This window comes from Oncorhynchus mykiss, chromosome 6 (genome assembly GCF_013265735.2).
Source record: "Oncorhynchus mykiss isolate Arlee chromosome 6, USDA_OmykA_1.1, whole genome shotgun sequence".
Taxonomy (NCBI): domain Eukaryota; kingdom Metazoa; phylum Chordata; class Actinopteri; order Salmoniformes; family Salmonidae; genus Oncorhynchus; species Oncorhynchus mykiss.
This window is the reverse complement of record NC_048570.1, coordinates 79,807,800-79,825,891: the sequence shown is the minus strand read 5'-3', so window position 1 is coordinate 79,825,891 and position 18,092 is coordinate 79,807,800. Positions and strand designations below refer to the sequence as shown.

The 18,092-nt window shown below is 46.0% G+C and overlaps 1 protein-coding gene across 1 annotated transcript in view; it reads left to right on the top strand.

Moving 5' to 3' along the window:
* Window positions 1–1,225: 1,225 nt before the first annotated feature.
* The window catches only part of LOC110526654 (transient receptor potential cation channel subfamily M member 7), an 89,201-nt gene continuing 72,334 nt past the window's right edge, over window positions 1,226–18,092 (top strand). Inside the window, exon 1 of the mRNA XM_036981030.1 lies at window positions 1,226–1,403. Coding sequence (XP_036836925.1) covers window positions 1,401–1,403 — 3 coding nt within the window. The 5' untranslated portion in view covers window positions 1,226–1,400. The remainder of the gene's footprint in view (window positions 1,404–18,092) is intronic.

The window sequence follows — 18,092 nt, the reverse complement described above, 5'->3', positions numbered from 1 at the left end:
TGCTGAGCCCATGGTACCCATTAATGAGAGTGAGAAAGAGGGAGGGTGGGGAGGAAGGCCTGGGAAGGGTGAGGAGGGTGGGTGAGGAAGGCCTGGGAAGAGTGAATTGGGAGGGGGAGGACGGCCTGGGAAGAGTGAATTGGGAGGGGAGGAAGGCCTGAGAAGAGTGAATTGGGAGGGGGAGGAAGGCCTGGGAAGAGTGAGGAGGGTGGGTGATGAAGACCTGGGAAGAGTGAGGGGGAGGAAGGCCTGAGGAGGGTGGGTGAGGAAGGCCTGGGAAGAGTGAGGAGGGAGGGGGAGGAAGGCCTGGGAAGAGTGAATTGTGAGGGGGAGGAAGGCCTGGGAAGAGTGAATTGGGAGGGGGAGGAAGGCCTGAGAAGAATGAATTGGGAGGAGGAGGAAGGCCTGGGAAGAGTGAGGAGGGTGGGTGATGAAGACCTGGGAAGAGTGAGGGGGAGGAAGGCCTGAGGAGGGTGGGTGAGGAAGGCCTGGGAAGAGTGAGGGGGAGGAAGGCCTGGGAAGAGTGAGGAGGGAGGGGGAGGAAGGCCTGGGAAGAGTGAGGAGGAAGGCCTGGGAAGAGTGTGGAGGGAGAGGGAGGAAGGCCTGGGAAGAGTGAGGAGGGAGGGGGAGGAAGGCCTGGGAAGAGTGAGGGGGGAGGAAGGCCTGGGAAGAGTGAGGAGGGAGAGGGAGGAAGGCCTGGGAAGAGTGAGGAGGGAGGGGGAGGAAGGCCTGGGAAGAGTGAGGAGGGAGGGGGAGGGCGAGAATAGCAGGGAAAGAGAAAGGGAGGGAGATGGAGAGATCAAACTTGGACAGTACAGTAAAGAGGGAGAATGAGTTAGGGAGGTGGCTTTTTGTACTGTTGCAAAATGTTATTTTTTGGGGTTCATCTGTGGAGTTCGTCATGTTTCAGCCTGTTGTAGCTTATTACTGGTGACTTGCCACTTATTGCCTACTTACCAGTCAGAATGAGAAGTATGTAGATCTACCACATTGACCTAGAAACCTGTTTACAGTACACGCTTACGCCTGTTGCAAAATATACTTATCAAAACACTCATCCCATGGCAATACACTTTAATATCAATGCGGGTATTAATCAATCAAATAATAGATCAATATTCAGGTATTTGGACCCCCCCCCCCCCCCCCCCCCCCCCCCCCCCCCCCCGGTCATGTGACGTGCTCAGTGCTCGGGGGCTGACTCAGCTGGCTTCGTCACGCAGCGGCGTCAGTTCAGAGTCGCACAATTATGAAAAGGCAACCTTCCGCTGGAGCTGCAGCTAGGGCAGATTTCACCAGCGACAACTGGACTTTCCTTCCAAGGCTAACAGAAAAGAACACCGCCGATAGATGGATAACGACATCGGAGAAGCTCTTCCTGAGTCTCAACGGTGAAAAGAATGGTACGAGATCCAACCAAAGTGTTCTTCTGCGGGTTTTTTGTTATCCAGTAGAATGTTTGAGGTAGAATGTGAGCTTCTAGATTGTCAGGTCGGAGGATCGTGTGAGTCAAGGAAGGAGATATGAGTAGTTGGCAGCTATTTACATGCTACGTGATTGTCAAGAAGATCATGATCAGTTGGTATTGCGTACTTGTGTTTAACTATCTATCTACAATAACGTTGGATATGGTTCAGTGGCTAGCCTTTGCCACTGACATCTGGGTAAAACATCTGGGCACCTTTTGCATTGGTAGTAAAAAGGCATCGGCCGAACGTTCGCTGAAATGCAAACTGCGGCTGGCTGAGTAGCGATGCCGCGGCTAGGTAGTTGAGCTAGCTAACGTTCGCATTACCATCCATCCACAATGGCGTTAGATGCTAACTAGTGAGCCAGCTCCAGTTAGCTCTGTCCGCCAACGGACTTGAGTACAAAGCGATGTGACTGCAGAGCCATGCCAACTCGTGCGTGCACTCGTGCGATGACTTGACAAAGTTGGATTCCAAGAAAAGGGGTGGAGATGACATTGTCCCGGCGAGACAGTACTGGGACCCAAAATTCAAGGCTTGCCTTTATCAGTCTTGACTAGCTAGCAAATTAGCCTACTAGTTTTCATTTTGCGTAAATTATCAGAGATTGTGTCGCTAACTCGTGGTATTGTTGTCTTTGCTATGGCATGTTGTCATTAAACAATAGCTTAGCCAGCTACATTCGCTTACGAATTTCTGTCTTTGTGGAACCCCCGAGGGGAATCAGTCTCTGGATTGTTCCTCATCTAACCACCACAGACTAGCATAGTTAAGCTATATATAATGGTTTGAAGCTTCTGATCAGCTTGTCATCAGACCGCTAAAAGTCAGTTGAAAACACACCAGACTTTTTAAAGGCATCTCTCTTGAAGAGTTTCAGGCTACATCGGGCCACTGTCAAGTCGCCGCCGGTTCGCGGTTTGGCCAGACAGACACTGCATGTGGCGTCACTAATTGTGCGCGGTGGTCTGGTTGTCATGCTGCTGTGTGTGATGCTTTGTTGTAGTCCGCATGTGTTCACTGTCCAGCGGTTTACCAGGCCAGATGAATGCATGCAGGCTACAGGATATAGACAGGATATAGAACGGACACCAGCAAATGGTCCCCGATATAATAGAAGATAATTTAATGAAACAATATAACCACATAAGTCCTACTTCCATCTGTTTTAGACTACAGGGGATCATTAGACCACGCATAATTTTTTTTGCAAGTGTCAAAGGCCTTTATACAGCTCTGTCCATTCTATACTGAACAAAAATATAAACGCAACATGTAAAGTGTTAGTAAGCATTTCTCCTTTGCCAAGATAATCCATCTACCTGACAGGTGTGGCATATCAAGATGCCAATTAAACAGCATGATCATTACACAGGTGCACCTTGTGCTGGGGACAATAAAAGGCCACTCTAAAATGTGCAGTTTTGTCACATAATACAATGCCACAGATGTTTTAAGTATTGAGGGAGCAAGCAATTGGCATGCTGGCATGCAGGAATGTCCACCAGAGCTGTTTCCAGAGAATTGAATGTTAATTTCGCTACCATAAACTGCCTCCAACATTCTTTTAGAGAATTTGGCAGTACGTCCAACCGGCCACATAACTGCAGACCACGTGTATGGTGTTGTATGGGCGAGCGGTTTGCTGATGTCAACATTGTGAACAGAGTGCCCCATGGTGGCGGTGGGGCTAGTGTATGGGCAGGCTTAAGCTACGGACAACGACACAATTGGATTTTATCGATGGCAATTTGAATGCACAGATACTGTGATGAGATCCTGAGGCCCATTGGTGTGCCATTCATCTGCCGCCATCTTGTTTCAGCATGATAATGCACAGCCCCATGTCGCAAGGATCTGTACAGAATTCTTGGAAGTTGAAATTGTCCCAGTTCATCCATGGCCTCACCTGTCGAGCATGTTTGGGATGCTCTGGATCGACGTGTACGACAGCGTGTTCCAGTTCCCGCCAATATCCAGCAACTTTGCGCAGCCATTGAATAGGAGTGGGACGACATTCCACAGGCCACAATCAACATCCTGATCAACACAATGCGAATGAGATGTGTCGCGCGCTGCATGAGGAAAATAGGGGTCACACCAGATATTGACTCGTTTTCTGATCCAGCCCTACCTTTTTTTTAAAGGTATCTGTGACCTACAGATGCATATCTGTATTCCCAGTCATGTGACATCCATAGATTAGGGCCTTAAACATGTATGTCAATTGACTGATATCTTTATATAAACTGTAACTCAGTAAAATCTTTGTTGCATGTTGCGTTTATTTTTGTTCAGTATAATTTCAGTAAGAAGGACGATGGGTGATGGCCGTGGGTTGAATACTGGGTGTAGGAAAACCAGTCCGGTCTGAACCTGTAATTTCCTTGATGGAGTGAGTGAATGTTATCATTTGTGTTCTCTCAACGTTCTTCCTCCCTCTGCATCATATGCAGGTTGTTGTAATGCTACTCCTTGTTAGTGTAATGGTCACAGAAGGTTCATGAATAATTCATTACAATGACCTATTATGATGCATTGCTATCACTTTTTACAAGACCTCTAGGGGCCTCTTAAATGGAACGATTTTCCTTATAAAGTGTACTACATAGTAGTACACTATATAGGGAATATGGTGCCATTGGGACACAGCCCTAGATTGTGGACACCAACCATGGGTTTTCTGTCAAACTTTCCCAGAAGAGCCTGGTTCTGCAAAAAGTTCTGGCCAGGGCAGGTGTTGTGGAACTGCTCCTTGTTTCCCTCAGTCCCTGTCCCCTTTCAGCCTGTCACATGCCTCAGCTTACAGCCACTTAGCACGTTGTAGCAGTAGGGTGGTTTACCGTAGCCCTGCGGCAGTCAGGCCAGCGCTGCAGAGACATGCTGAGTAAGTGTGACTGTCTCGAAGATCGGCCAACCTGATTTAAATTTTAAAAACTCACTGATCTACAAATAATTTTGCATCCCAAATAAATGTGTTTAAAATGTATGGGACCTGGACAGTAACTTGCGTAGGGCAAGCCCCCTGGAATGCACCCCCTGACTGTCAGTTTGCTAGAGGGCTAAACATGGACCAAAGGAGACTACTACTGTATCTGGAGTCTGGCCTGTTCTATATACAGTAAGTAGTGTATAGACTGTTATCACTGCCTTCACTACTTCACGCAGTGACACAGTATAGTAGTGAAGGCGGCAGTGTTCTTGTGAAGTAGCATCACTAGCTATCCTCCTCCTGTTCTACCTTATTCACTCTGAGAGAAGAGTCTCTTATATTACACTACTATGCCTACAAGGGCTCCCTGGGAGTGTGAACTGAAGGCTCATCACACTGCTGTCCCGTGACTTTTCACATGGCTCCACACTTGGCTTCGTTTCAAGTTTTATTAGTCACATGGACAGGTACAGCGAAATGCTTAACTTGCCAGCCCTACCCAACAGGGCAGTATTCAATGTCAAAATAGTATCATTAATAGGAATAAATAAATAGAAGACTGTAAGTTATATACAGTACAGGGTAAATGCCAGTACCACATTTACAATGTGCAGGAATAGTGGAGTAGTTAAGGTTGATATGTACATGTAGGCAGGGATCAGGAGGAAGTGACTGGTAGCAGGATTAATAATAATAATAATAGTAAACAATATGGCTGTCGTATAATGATGCTTGTGTGCTAGAGTGTCAGTGTATGTGTGATAGGTGAATATACATGTAAATAAGAGTAATAGTGACCAGAAGCAGGATAAATATACAGTGCCAGATACACCTACTCATTCAAGGGTTTTTCTTGATTTTTACTATTTTCTACACTGTAGAATAATAGTGAAGATATCACCTGGATTTCTGCATAAATTTGACATTGTCACAACAAACACAGTGTCCTTATACTAGTAACACACACATGATTGTATTTTTCTTGTCTATATTGAATACATCATTTAAACTTTCACATTGTAGGTTGGGAAAAGTATATGAACCCCTAGACTAAGACTTCTCCAAAAGCTAATTGGAGTCAGGAGTCAGCTAACCTGGAGTCCAATCAATGAGATGTTGGTTAGAGCTGCCTTGCCCTATACAAACACTCACAAAAGAGTGAGTTTTCTATTTACAAGAAGCATTGCCTGATGAACCATGCCTCGAACAAAAGAGATCCCAGAAGACCTAAGTTTAAGAATTGTTGACTTGCATAAAGCTGGAAAGGGTTACAAAAGTGTCTCTAGGAGCCTTGATGTTCATCAGTCCACGATAAGACAAAATGTCTATAAATGGAGAAAGTTCAGCACTGTTGCTACTCTCCCTAGGAGTGGCCGTCCTGCAAAGATGACTGCAAGAGCACAGCACAAAAGAATCAATGAGGTTAAGAATCCTAGTGTCAGCTAAAGACATGCTAACCTCTCTGTTGACGAGTCTACGATATGTAAAACACTAAAGAAGAATGGTGTTCATGGCAGGACAAAAAAAAACATTGCTGCACCTCTGAAGTTTGCAAAAGCGCACCTTGATGTTCCACAGCGCTACTGGCAAAAGGAAAAAAGACACAGCACACCAACATCAAAACATCATCCTAACTGCAGCTGCTTTACTGCCTCAGGGACTGGACAGCTTCCTATCATCAACAGAAAAATGAATTCCCAAGTTTATCAAGATGATTTGCAGGAGAATGTAAGGCTTATCTGTCCGCCAATTGAAGCTCAACAGACGTTAGGTGATGCAACAGAATGGCTTGAACAGAAGGAAAATAGGCTTTCTGGAGTGGCCCAGTCAATCCTGACCTCGACCCGATTGTGATGCTGTGGCATGACCTCAAGAGAGCAGTTCACACCAGACATCCCAACAATATTGCTGAACTGAAACAGTTTTGTAAAGAGGAATGGTCCAACATTCCTCCTGACCATTGTGCAGGTCTGATCCGCAACTACAGAAAACATTTGGTTGAGGTTATTGCTGCCAAAGGAGGGTCAAGCAGTTATTAAATCCAAGGGTTCACATACTTTTTCTTTCCACTGTAAGTCCTGGGTCCTGGGTCGCCCCCTGTAATGCACTGAGCTGTCTGCACAACCCTCGGTAGGGCCTTCCGTCTGCAGTTGCAATACTAGATGGTAATACAAGCAGTCAGGATGCTCTCCATAGTGCAGCTGTAAAAGTTCCCAAGGATCTGAGTGGCCATTCCAAATGGTTTCAACCTCCTAAGGGAGAGGAGGTGCTGCCGTGCCTTCTTCACCACCGTGCTGGTGTGAGAGGACCATGTTAAGTCCTCAGTGATGTGGACACAGAGGAACTTGACCCTCTCCACTGTGGATGAGGGGTGTGCTCCCGCCCCAGTTTCCTGTAGTCCACGATCAGCTCCTTAGTCCCGATGACGTCGGGAGTTTAACCTGCCTGAGGCAGCCATCTACAGCCAGCTATAGATACTTTAACAACATTATCATCATGTAGCTACAGTTAATATAAATAACATTATCATGTCGTGTGGTAATAGGACTTATAACAACATTATTATGCCATGTTGATGATTGTAGTACTTTTTGATCAATCATAGTGACAGCCTGAATCTTATCTTTTCCAATGTCAACGTTTATTGACCTTCATTAATGCTGTAAAATGTCAGGCAATGATTGTAGTTGTATCACAACTCTGGGTCATTGAGGGCAGTAGTTTATGGTGTTTTATGAAGAGCAGTGCAGACATTTAAGGTCATGTTTATGGTAGTCTCTACAATAAATGTTGATTTATTATGAAGGGAGGAGAGTGATAGTTCCCTTAGAGTAGACTCCACTGTGCAACTGTTACGGACCGTACCACTACCTACCCGGTGAAGTGGGGCCGCGCCACTACCTACCCGGGGAAGTGGGGCCGAGCCACTACCTACCCGGGGAAGTGGGGCCGCGCCACTACCTACCCGGGGAAGTGGGGCCGCGCCACTACCTAGTGGTGTAGGGTGAAGAGGGACTGGGGAGAGGTTGACAGCGTTGTTAAGGACAGACAAGGTAGGTCCTACAGGTCCTAGTTGTCGTACCTGGACTACTGTCCAGTTATGTGGTCAGATGCCACAAAGAGGGACTTAAGAAAATTACAACTGGCCCAGAACAGGGCAGTACGGCTGGCGCTTAAATGTAGACGGAAAGCTAATGTGTCAATCTCTCCAGGCTCAGGTAATTGGACTGGACTGATTTGAGTAGAGGAAAGATTGACTTCATCACTACTTGTATTTGTGAGAAGTGTTGACATGTTGAATGCACAGAGCTGTCTGTCTAAACTACTAGTACACAGATCAGACACCCATGCATACCCCACCAGACATGCCACCAGAGGTCTCTTCAGTCCCCAAGTCCAGAACAGATTATGGGAGGAGCGCAGTACTACAAAGAGCCATGACAACATGGAACTCTATTCCACATCAAGTAACTGATGCAAGCAGTAAAATTCAATAAAATAAAGATAATAATACACGTTATGGAACAGCGGGGACTGTGAAGAGACACACACACCGACACACACACACAATATCATAGTCACTATACACACATGTACACATGGATTTTGTGTTGTGGGTATGTGGTAGTAGAGTAGTGGACTGAGGGGGCACACTTAATGTGTTGTGGGTATGTGGTAGTAGAGTAGTGGACTGAGGGGGCACACTTAATGTGTTGTGGGTATGTGGTAGTAGAGTAGTGGACTGAGGGGGCACACTTAATGTGTTGTGAGTATGTGGTAGTAGAGTAGTGGACTGAGGGGGCACACTTAATGTGTTGTGGGTATGTGGTAGTAGAGTAGTGGACTGAGGGGGCACACTTAATGTGTTGTGGGTATGTGGTAGTAGAGTAGTGGACTGAGGGGGCACACTTAATGTGTTGTGGGTATGTGGTAGTAGAGTAGTGGACTGAGGGGGCACACTTAATGTGTTGTGGGTATGTGGTAGTAGAGTAGTGGACTGAGGGGGCACACTTAATGTGTTGTGGGTATGTGGTAGTAGAGTAGTGGACTGAGGGGGCACACTTAATGTGTTGTGGGTATGTGGTAGTAGAGTAGTGGACTGAGGGGGCACACTTAATGTGTTGTGGGTATGTGGTAGTAGAGTAGTGGACTGAGGGGGCACACTTAATGTGTTGTGGGTATGTGGTAGTAGAGTAGTGGACTGAGGGGGCACACTTAATGTGTTGTGGGTATGTGGTAGTAGAGTAGTGGACTGAGGGGGCACACTTAATGTGTTGTGGGTATGTGGTAGTAGAGTAGTGGACTGAGGGGGCACACTTAATGTGTTGTGGGTATGTGGTAGTAGAGTAGTGGACTGAGGGGGCACACTTAATGTGTTGTGGGTATGTGGTAGTAGAGTAGTGGACTGAGGGGGCACACTTAATGTGTTGTGGGTATGTGGTAGTAGAGTAGTGGACTGAGGGGGCACACTTAATGTGTTGTGGGTATGTGGTAGTAGAGTAGTGGACTGAGGGGGCACACTTAATGTGTTGTGGGTATGTGGTAGTAGAGTAGTGGACTGAGGGGGCACACTTAATGTGTTGTGGGTATGTGGTAGTAGAGTAGTGGACTGAGGGGGCACACTTAATGTGTTGTGGGTATGTGGTAGTAGAGTAGTGGACTGAGGGGGCACACTTAATGTGTTGTGAGTATGTGGTAGTAGAGTAGTGGACTGAGGGGGCACACTTAATGTGTTGTGGGTATGTGGTAGTAGAGTAGTGGACTGAGGGGGCACACTTAATGTGTTGTGGGTATGTGGTAGTAGAGTAGTGGACTGAGGGGGCACACTTAATGTGTTGTGGGTATGTGGTAGTAGAGTAGTGGACTGAGGGGGCACACTTAATGTGTTGTGGGTATGTGGTAGTAGAGTAGTGGACTGAGGGGGCACACTTAATGTGTTGTGGGTATGTGGTAGTAGAGTAGTGGACTGAGGGGACACACTTAATGTGTTGTGGGTATGTGGTAGTAGAGTAGTGGACTGAGGGGACACACTTAATGTGTTGTGGGTATGTGGTAGTAGAGTAGTGGACTGAGGGGGCACACTTAATGTGTTGTGGGTATGTGGTAGTAGAGTAGTGGACTGAGGGGGCACACTTAATGTGTTGTGGGTATGTGGTAGTAGAGTAGTGGACTGAGGGGGCACACTTAATGTGTTGTGGGTATGTGGTAGTAGAGTAGTGGACTGAGGGGGCACACTTAATGTGTTGTGGGTATGTGGTAGTAGAGTAGTGGACTGAGGGGGCACACTTAATGTGTTGTGGGTATGTGGTAGTAGAGTAGTGGACTGAGGGGGCACACTTAATGTGTTGTGGGTATGTGGTAGTAGAGTAGTGGACTGAGGGGGCACACTTAATGTGTTGTGGGTATGTGGTAGTAGAGTAGTGGACTGAGGGGGCACACTTAATGTGTTGTGGGTATGTGGTAGTAGAGTAGTGGACTGAGGGGGCACACTTAATGTGTTGTGGGTATGTGGTAGTAGAGTAGTGGACTGAGGGGGCACACTTAATGTGTTGTGGGTATGTGGTAGTAGAGTAGTGGACTGAGGGGGCACACTTAATGTGTTGTGGGTATGTGGTAGTAGAGTAGTGGACTGAGGGGGCACACTTAATGTGTTGTGGGTATGTGGTAGTAGAGTAGTGGACTGAGGGGGCACACTTAATGTGTTGTGGGTATGTGGTAGTAGAGTAGTGGACTGAGGGGGCACACTTAATGTGTTGTGGGTATGTGGTAGTAGAGTAGTGGACTGAGGGGACACACTTAATGTGTTGTGGGTATGTGGTAGTAGAGTAGTGGACTGAGGGGGCACACTTAATGTGTTGTGGGTATGTGGTAGTAGAGTAGTGGACTGAGGGGGCACACTTAATGTGTTGTGGGTATGTGGTAGTAGAGTAGTGGACTGAGGGGGCACACTTAATGTGTTGTGGGTATGTGGTAGTAGAGTAGTGGACTGAGGGGGCACACTTAATGTGTTGTGGGTATGTGGTAGTAGAGTAGTGGACTGAGGGGGCACACTTAATGTGTTGTGGGTATGTGGTAGTAGAGTAGTGGACTGAGGGGGCACACTTAATGTGTTGTGGGTATGTGGTAGTAGAGTAGTGGACTGAGGGGGCACACTTAATGTGTTGTGGGTATGTGGTAGTAGAGTAGTGGACTGAGGGGGCACACTTAATGTGTTGTGGGTATGTGGTAGTAGAGTAGTGGACTGAGGGGGCACACTTAATGTGTTGTGGGTATGTGGTAGTAGAGTAGTGGACTGAGGGGACACACTTAATGTGTTGTGGGTATGTGGTAGTAGAGTAGTGGACTGAGGGGGCACACTTAATGTGTTGTGGGTATGTGGTAGTAGAGTAGTGGACTGAGGGGGCACACTTAATGTGTTGTGGGTATGTGGTAGTAGAGTAGTGGACTGAGGGGGCACACTTAATGTGTTGTGGGTATGTGGTAGTAGAGTAGTGGACTGAGGGGACACACTTAATGTGTTGTGGGTATGTGGTAGTAGAGTAGTGGACTGAGGGGGCACACTTAATGTGTTGTGGGTATGTGGTAGTAGAGTAGTGGACTGAGGGGGCACACTTAATGTGTTGTGGGTATGTGGTAGTAGAGTAGTGGACTGAGGGGGCACACTTAATGTGTTGTGGGTATGTGGTAGTAGAGTAGTGGACTGAGGGGGCACACTTAATGTGTTGTGGGTATGTGGTAGTAGAGTAGTGGACTGAGGGGGCACACTTAATGTGTTGTGGGTATGTGGTAGTAGAGTAGTGGACTGAGGGGGCACACTTAATGTGTTGTGGGTATGTGGTAGTAGAGTAGTGGACTGAGGGGGCACACTTAATGTGTTGTGGGTATGTGGTAGTAGAGTAGTGGACTGAGGGGGCACACTTAATGTGTTGTGGGTATGTGGTAGTAGAGTAGTGGACTGAGGGGGCACACTTAATGTGTTGTGGGTATGTGGTAGTAGAGTAGTGGACTGAGGGGGCACACTTAATGTGTTGTGGGTATGTGGTAGTAGAGTAGTGGACTGAGGGGGCACACTTAATGTGTTGTGGGTATGTGGTAGTAGAGTAGTGGACTGAGGGGGCACACTTAATGTGTTGTGGGTATGTGGTAGTAGAGTAGTGGACTGAGGGGGCACACTTAATGTGTTGTGGGTATGTGGTAGTAGAGTAGTGGACTGAGGGGGCACACTTAATGTGTTGTGGGTATGTGGTAGTAGAGTAGTGGACTGAGGGGGCACACTTAATGTGTTGTGGGTATGTGGTAGTAGAGTAGTGGACTGAGGGGACACACTTAATGTGTTGTGGGTATGTGGTAGTAGAGTAGTGGACTGAGGGGGCACACTTAATGTGTTGTGGGTATGTGGTAGTAGAGTAGTGGACTGAGGGGGCACACTTAATGTGTTGTGGGTATGTGGTAGTAGAGTAGTGGACTGAGGGGGCACACTTAATGTGTTGTGGGTATGTGGTAGTAGAGTAGTGGACTGAGGGGGCACACTTAATGTGTTGTGAGTATGTGGTAGTAGAGTAGTGGACTGAGGGGGCACACTTAATGTGTTGTGGGTATGTGGTAGTAGAGTAGTGGACTGAGGGGGCACACTTAATGTGTTGTGAGTATGTGGTAGTAGAGTAGTGGACTGAGGGGGCACACTTAATGTGTTGTGGGTATGTGGTAGTAGAGTAGTGGACTGAGGGGGCACACTTAATGTGTTGTGGGTATGTGGTAGTAGAGTAGTGGACTGAGGGGGCACACTTAATGTGTTGTGGGTATGTGGTAGTAGAGTAGTGGACTGAGGGGGCACACTTAATGTGTTGTGGGTATGTGGTAGTAGAGTAGTGGACTGAGGGGGCACACTTAATGTGTTGTGGGTATGTGGTAGTAGAGTAGTGGACTGAGGGGACACACTTAATGTGTTGTGGGTATGTGGTAGTAGAGTAGTGGACTGAGGGGGCACACTTAATGTGTTGTGGGTATGTGGTAGTAGAGTAGTGGACTGAGGGGGCACACTTAATGTGTTGTGGGTATGTGGTAGTAGAGTAGTGGACTGAGGGGGCACACTTAATGTGTTGTGGGTATGTGGTAGTAGAGTAGTGGACTGAGGGGGCACACTTAATGTGTTGTGGGTATGTGGTAGTAGAGTAGTGGACTGAGGGGGCACACTTAATGTGTTGTGGGTATGTGGTAGTAGAGTAGTGGACTGAGGGGGCACACTTAATGTGTTGTGGGTATGTGGTAGTAGAGTAGTGGACTGAGGGGACACACTTAATGTGTTGTGGGTATGTGGTAGTAGAGTAGTGGCCTGAGGGGGCACACTTAATGTGTTGTGGGTATGTGGTAGTAGAGTAGTGGCCTGAGGGGGCACACTTAATGTGTTGTGGGTATGTGGTAGTAGAGTAGTGGACTGAGGGGGCACACTTAATGTGTTGTGGGTATGTGGTAGTAGAGTAGTGGACTGAGGGGGCACACTTAATGTGTTGTGGGTATGTGGTAGTAGAGTAGTGGACTGAGGGGGCACACTTAATGTGTTGTGGGTATGTGGTAGTAGAGTAGTGGCCTGAGGGGGCACACTTAATGTGTTGTGGGTATGTGGTAGTAGAGTAGTGGCCTGAGGGGGCACACTTAATGTGTTGTGGGTATGTGGTAGTAGAGTAGTGGACTGAGGGGGCACACTTAATGTGTTGTGGGTATGTGGTAGTAGAGTAGTGGACTGAGGGGGCACACTTAATGTGTTGTGGGTATGTGGTAGTAGAGTAGTGGACTGAGGGGGCACACTTAATGTGTTGTGGGTATGTGGTAGTAGAGTAGTGGACTGAGGGGGCACACTTAATGTGTTGTGGGTATGTGGTAGTAGAGTAGTGGACTGAGGGGGCACACTTAATGTGTTGTGGGTATGTGGTAGTAGAGTAGTGGACTGAGGGGGCACACTTAATGTGTTGTGGGTATGTGGTAGTAGAGTAGTGGACTGAGGGGGCACACTTAATGTGTTGTGGGTATGTGGTAGTAGAGTAGTGGACTGAGGGGGCACACTTAATGTGTTGTGAAATGTATTTTGATGTTTAGATTGTATTATAATGTATATTACTGCCTTCATGTTGCTGGACCCCAGAAAGGGTAGCTGCTGACTTGGCAGCAGCTAATAGGGATCCTTAGTAAATACAAATGCTGGTGTGTGTTGAAGTTGCCCCTAGACGCTAGTTTGGGGTCAGTTTTTCATTTTCTGTCCCTCACTAATGGCTAAGTTTGGGATGGGCCCGTAAGTAAGCATTAGTTACTCTACACCCGTTGTTTACAAAGCATTTGACAAATAACATTTGATTTGATTGTAGGAGGGGAAGCTAATCCTACATATTCACCGGGGGGATACTTGTCTCTTGTGACAGGCTAGTTACATGGGCCTACATGTTAACATGTTGCGTATCTCAAGTGGGTTGAGGTCGTGTGATTGTGGAAGCTAGATCATCTGATGTAGCGCTCCATCACTCTCCTTCTTGGTCAATAGCCCTTACACAGTCTGGAGGTGTGTTGGGTCATTGTTGAAAAACAAATTATATTCCCACTAAAGGCAAACCAGATGGGATTGTGTATCGCTGCAGAATGCTGTGGTAGCTATGCTGGTTAAGTGTGCCTTGAATTCTAGTTCATTAGAGTTATCGGCCATAATCGGTGTCCAAAAATGCCGATTGCAGTCAGCATGCCAATTGCACACTCCCTCAAACCTTGAGACATTTGTGGCATTGTGTTGTGTGACAAAACTGCACATTTTAGAGTGGCCTTTTTATGTCCCCAGCACAAGGTGAACCTGTGTAATGATCATGCTGTTTCATCAGCTTCTTGATACCTGTCACCTGTCATGTCACCTGTCATGTAGATGGATTATCTTGGTAAAGGAGAAATGCTCACTAACAGGGATGTAAACGGATGTGTGCAAAATATGAGAGCAATAAGCCTCTAGGATCTTTTATTTCAGCTCATGAAACATGGGACCAACTCTTTACATGTTGCATTTTATATTTTTGTTCAGTGTAGTTCCTCCCCTCTTATCTCCTTATCTCTCCCTTGTGGTGTGTCCACCTAATCCTTCTGTCTTTGTTTTAGTAATATTAATAATGCCTATTTAGAGGTGAGAAAGATAGCGGTTTGTCTGTGTCTGCTACAGAGGCAAGGCCAGTGTGCAAACCACTTTATGTGAGAGGTAAGCCTATTCACCCAGCCTCTCGTAGAGGACAAAGGAATTAGATTTGAAGCATTTTCAATTATCTTTATTGTAAAAATAATTTAAACGCAGAGCATTTTTCAATCAACACTGACCTTCTGAAGATGACTCCACACCTCTTTTACACTTCATTTTTGTTGTCATATAGCAGACGCTGTTATCCAGAGCAACTTACACAAGCAATTAGGGTTAAGTACCTTGCTCAAGGGCACAACGACAGATTTTTCATCTAGTTGGCTCTGGGATTTGAACCAGCGACCTTTCAGTTACTGGTCCAACGCTCTTAACCGATAGGCTACCTGCCTTTTACACATTCTCCTGTTTGACCCTGAGCTTCTCAGCTTTGTCATGCGCCTTGCCGGGCCCGCCAGCCTGGCAGGTAACAACAGTATAAACTGTCTCTTGTTATTAACACCCCAGCACCACTACTTCATGCTAATGTCTTCTCTCTCCCCCAGTTTATAGACTCATTATGAGTGTGAGAACAGGCTGGCTGGCCAGATGTTATCTGGAATTCTATGAGTCAGTCAGGCATGTTGGCCAGAGGAGAGGTTAACTAGGGCTGCAGGCCAGGGCTGTGGTGTGCATTTAGCCACCTTTCTCTGTCACTGCCACAGCCCTCCGACCTAGGAAACGGGTTGGAGAGTGGGTGGGGAGTTGGGTGCTTCGTGAAACCGACTCATGTCGTCAGAAGGTAAAGGGTCAACAGAGGTGTGTGTGTGTGTGTGTGTGTGTGTAAATGGGGCTGGTTAATTTCCTACAGGAAGACTAAGTGGCCAGAAAGAGCCCTTCCTCTGTTTGGCAGAGAAAGAGGGAGGGAGGTAAGGGGAGAGCTAGTGACGAGGGAGGTAGAGAGGGATATAGAGGTAGAGAGAGAGGGGGAATGAGGGAGGTAGAGAGAGAGGGGGAATGAGGGAGGTAGAGAGAGGGGGAACGAGGTAGAGAGAGGGGGAACGAGGTAGAGCGAGTGAGGGATGAGGAGAGGGAGAGGGAGAGAGACGTGTTTGTGTTCCTGGCTGGGGCTTTAAAGTGCATCTAAATTGAGTCTTTTGTTGCCTGACATTCTCAGGTACCATGGATACAGGTCAGCGGGGACCAAAGCCTCTCTAACAACCCTCTAACACTTATTAACCATCAGACCACCTGAATGAATGAGACGTCCTGTGTTCATTATCTGAAGCATTCAAATCTTCTCCTGTTATCATAATATCACCATCCTATTGAAGATAGTTTTACCATAATGAATAGTCCTAGGAATTGCCAGGGACTCACGATACAATATTATCACGATACTTAGGTGCCGATAAGATATGTATTGCGATTGTCACTATTCTATATATATTGCGATTCGATACTGTGATTTTGTGCTTTGACGTTCTAAACATGTTGACTCACTATAGAGTGTCTGCTGCAGAGAGACAAGAAGAGAGCATGAGAACGAGATCTGATCAGTCAGGGAAATAAAAGAGCTGAAAACATGTTGACTCACCATTTAAAAAGAAGACAAGCTATAGGATGAAAAATACAGGACTTTTGGTGCAGGTACAGCCGACTAGCGCTAGCTAAGCCTACCTACTATAGCATAAATAAATATATTATACAGTACATGTCAAAAGTTTGGACACCTACTCATTGAAGGGTTGTTCGTAAAATTTTTTTTTTTTTTTTTTTTTTTTTTTTTTTTTACATTGCAGAATAATAGTGAAGACTTCAAAATATGGAATCATGTAGTAACCAAAAAAAAGTGTTAAACAAGTCAAAATATATTTTTTATTTGAGATTCTTCAAATTAGCCACCCTTTGCCTTGATGACAGCTTTGCTTACTCTTGGCTTTCTCTCAACCAGCTTCACCTGGAATTATTTTCCAACAGTCTTGGAGTTCCCACATATGCTGAGAACTTGTTGGCTGCTTTTCCTTCACACTGCGGTCCAACTCATCCCAAACCATCTCAATTGGGTTGAGGTCAGGTGATTGTGGAGTCCAGGTCATCTGATGCAGCGCTCCATCACTCTCCTTGGTCAAATAGCCCTTACACAACCTGCTGTTGTGTTGGGTCATTGTCCTGTTGGAAAACAAATGATAGTCCCACTAAGTGCAAACCAGATTGGATGGCGTATCGCTGCAGAATGCTGTGGTAGCTATGCTGGTTAAGTGCCTTGAATTCTAAATAAATCTAAGACAGTGTCACCAGCAAAGCCCCCCCACATCACACCTCCTCCATGCTTTACGGTGGGAACCACACATGCAGAGATAATCCGTTCATGTACTCTGAGTCTCACAAAGACCACAACGGTTGGAACCAAAAATCTAATTTGGACTCTAAACAAAGGACAGATTTCCACCGGTCTAATGTCCATTTGCTCGTGTTTCTTGGCCCAAGCTAGTCTGTTCTTATTGGTGTCCTGTAGTAGTGGTTTCTTTGCAGCAATTTGACCATGAAGGCCTGATTCATGCAGTCTCCTCTGAACAGTTGATGTTGAGATGTGTCTGTTACTTGAACTTTGAAGCATTTATTTGGGCTGTAATTTCTGAAGCTGGTAACTCTAATGTACTTATCCTCTGCAGTAGAAATAACTCTGGGTCTTCCTGTTCTGTGGCGGTCCTCATGAGACCCAGTTTCATCATAACGCTTGATGGTTTTTGCGACTGCACTTGAAGAAACATTCAAAGTTCTTGACATTTTCAGCGTTGACTGACCTTCATGTCTTAAAGTAATGATGGACTGTTTCTCTTTGCTTATTTGAGCTGTTATTGCCATAAGCTCTATTTGGTAAAAGACCAAGTCCATATATCTTCTGTATACCACCCCTACCTTGTCACAACACAACTGATTGGCTCAAATGCATTAAGAAGGAAAGAAATTCCATAAATGAACTTTTAACAAGGCACACCTGTTAATTGAAATGTATTCCAGGTGACTACCTCTTGAAGCTGTGCCAAGAGTGTGCAAAAAAATATATTTTGTTGTTTTGGTTACTACATGATTCCATATGTGTTATTTCATAGTTTTGATGTCTTCACTATATTCTACAGTGTAGAAAATAGTACAAATAAAGATAAACCATTTGAATGAGTAGGTGTGTCCAAACTGTTGACATGTACTGTATATAGGCCTATACATATAATTTTTTTTTTTTACAAATCGATACTTTGAGTCAAATATCTATATAATATTGCAATATGTAACTGTATATATCCCCCAGAGATAGCCTTGTGAAACCAGCTTGATCTCGCGATCGCTCACATTCTGGTTCACGTCACGTCAACGTGAACACAGCGGACAGTCTGCTTGACCAGGCTAGAACAGATTTGAATAGCAGTAATGCCAGTGACCAGAGAGTTGGGCCTAGTTTCAGTGGGAAGTGAGTCGCTCCCAGTGGCTATTAGTTGCCTAGTAATGGTAAGCCTAACCAAGTCGTCCTATAAGTACCTAACCTGTGGTC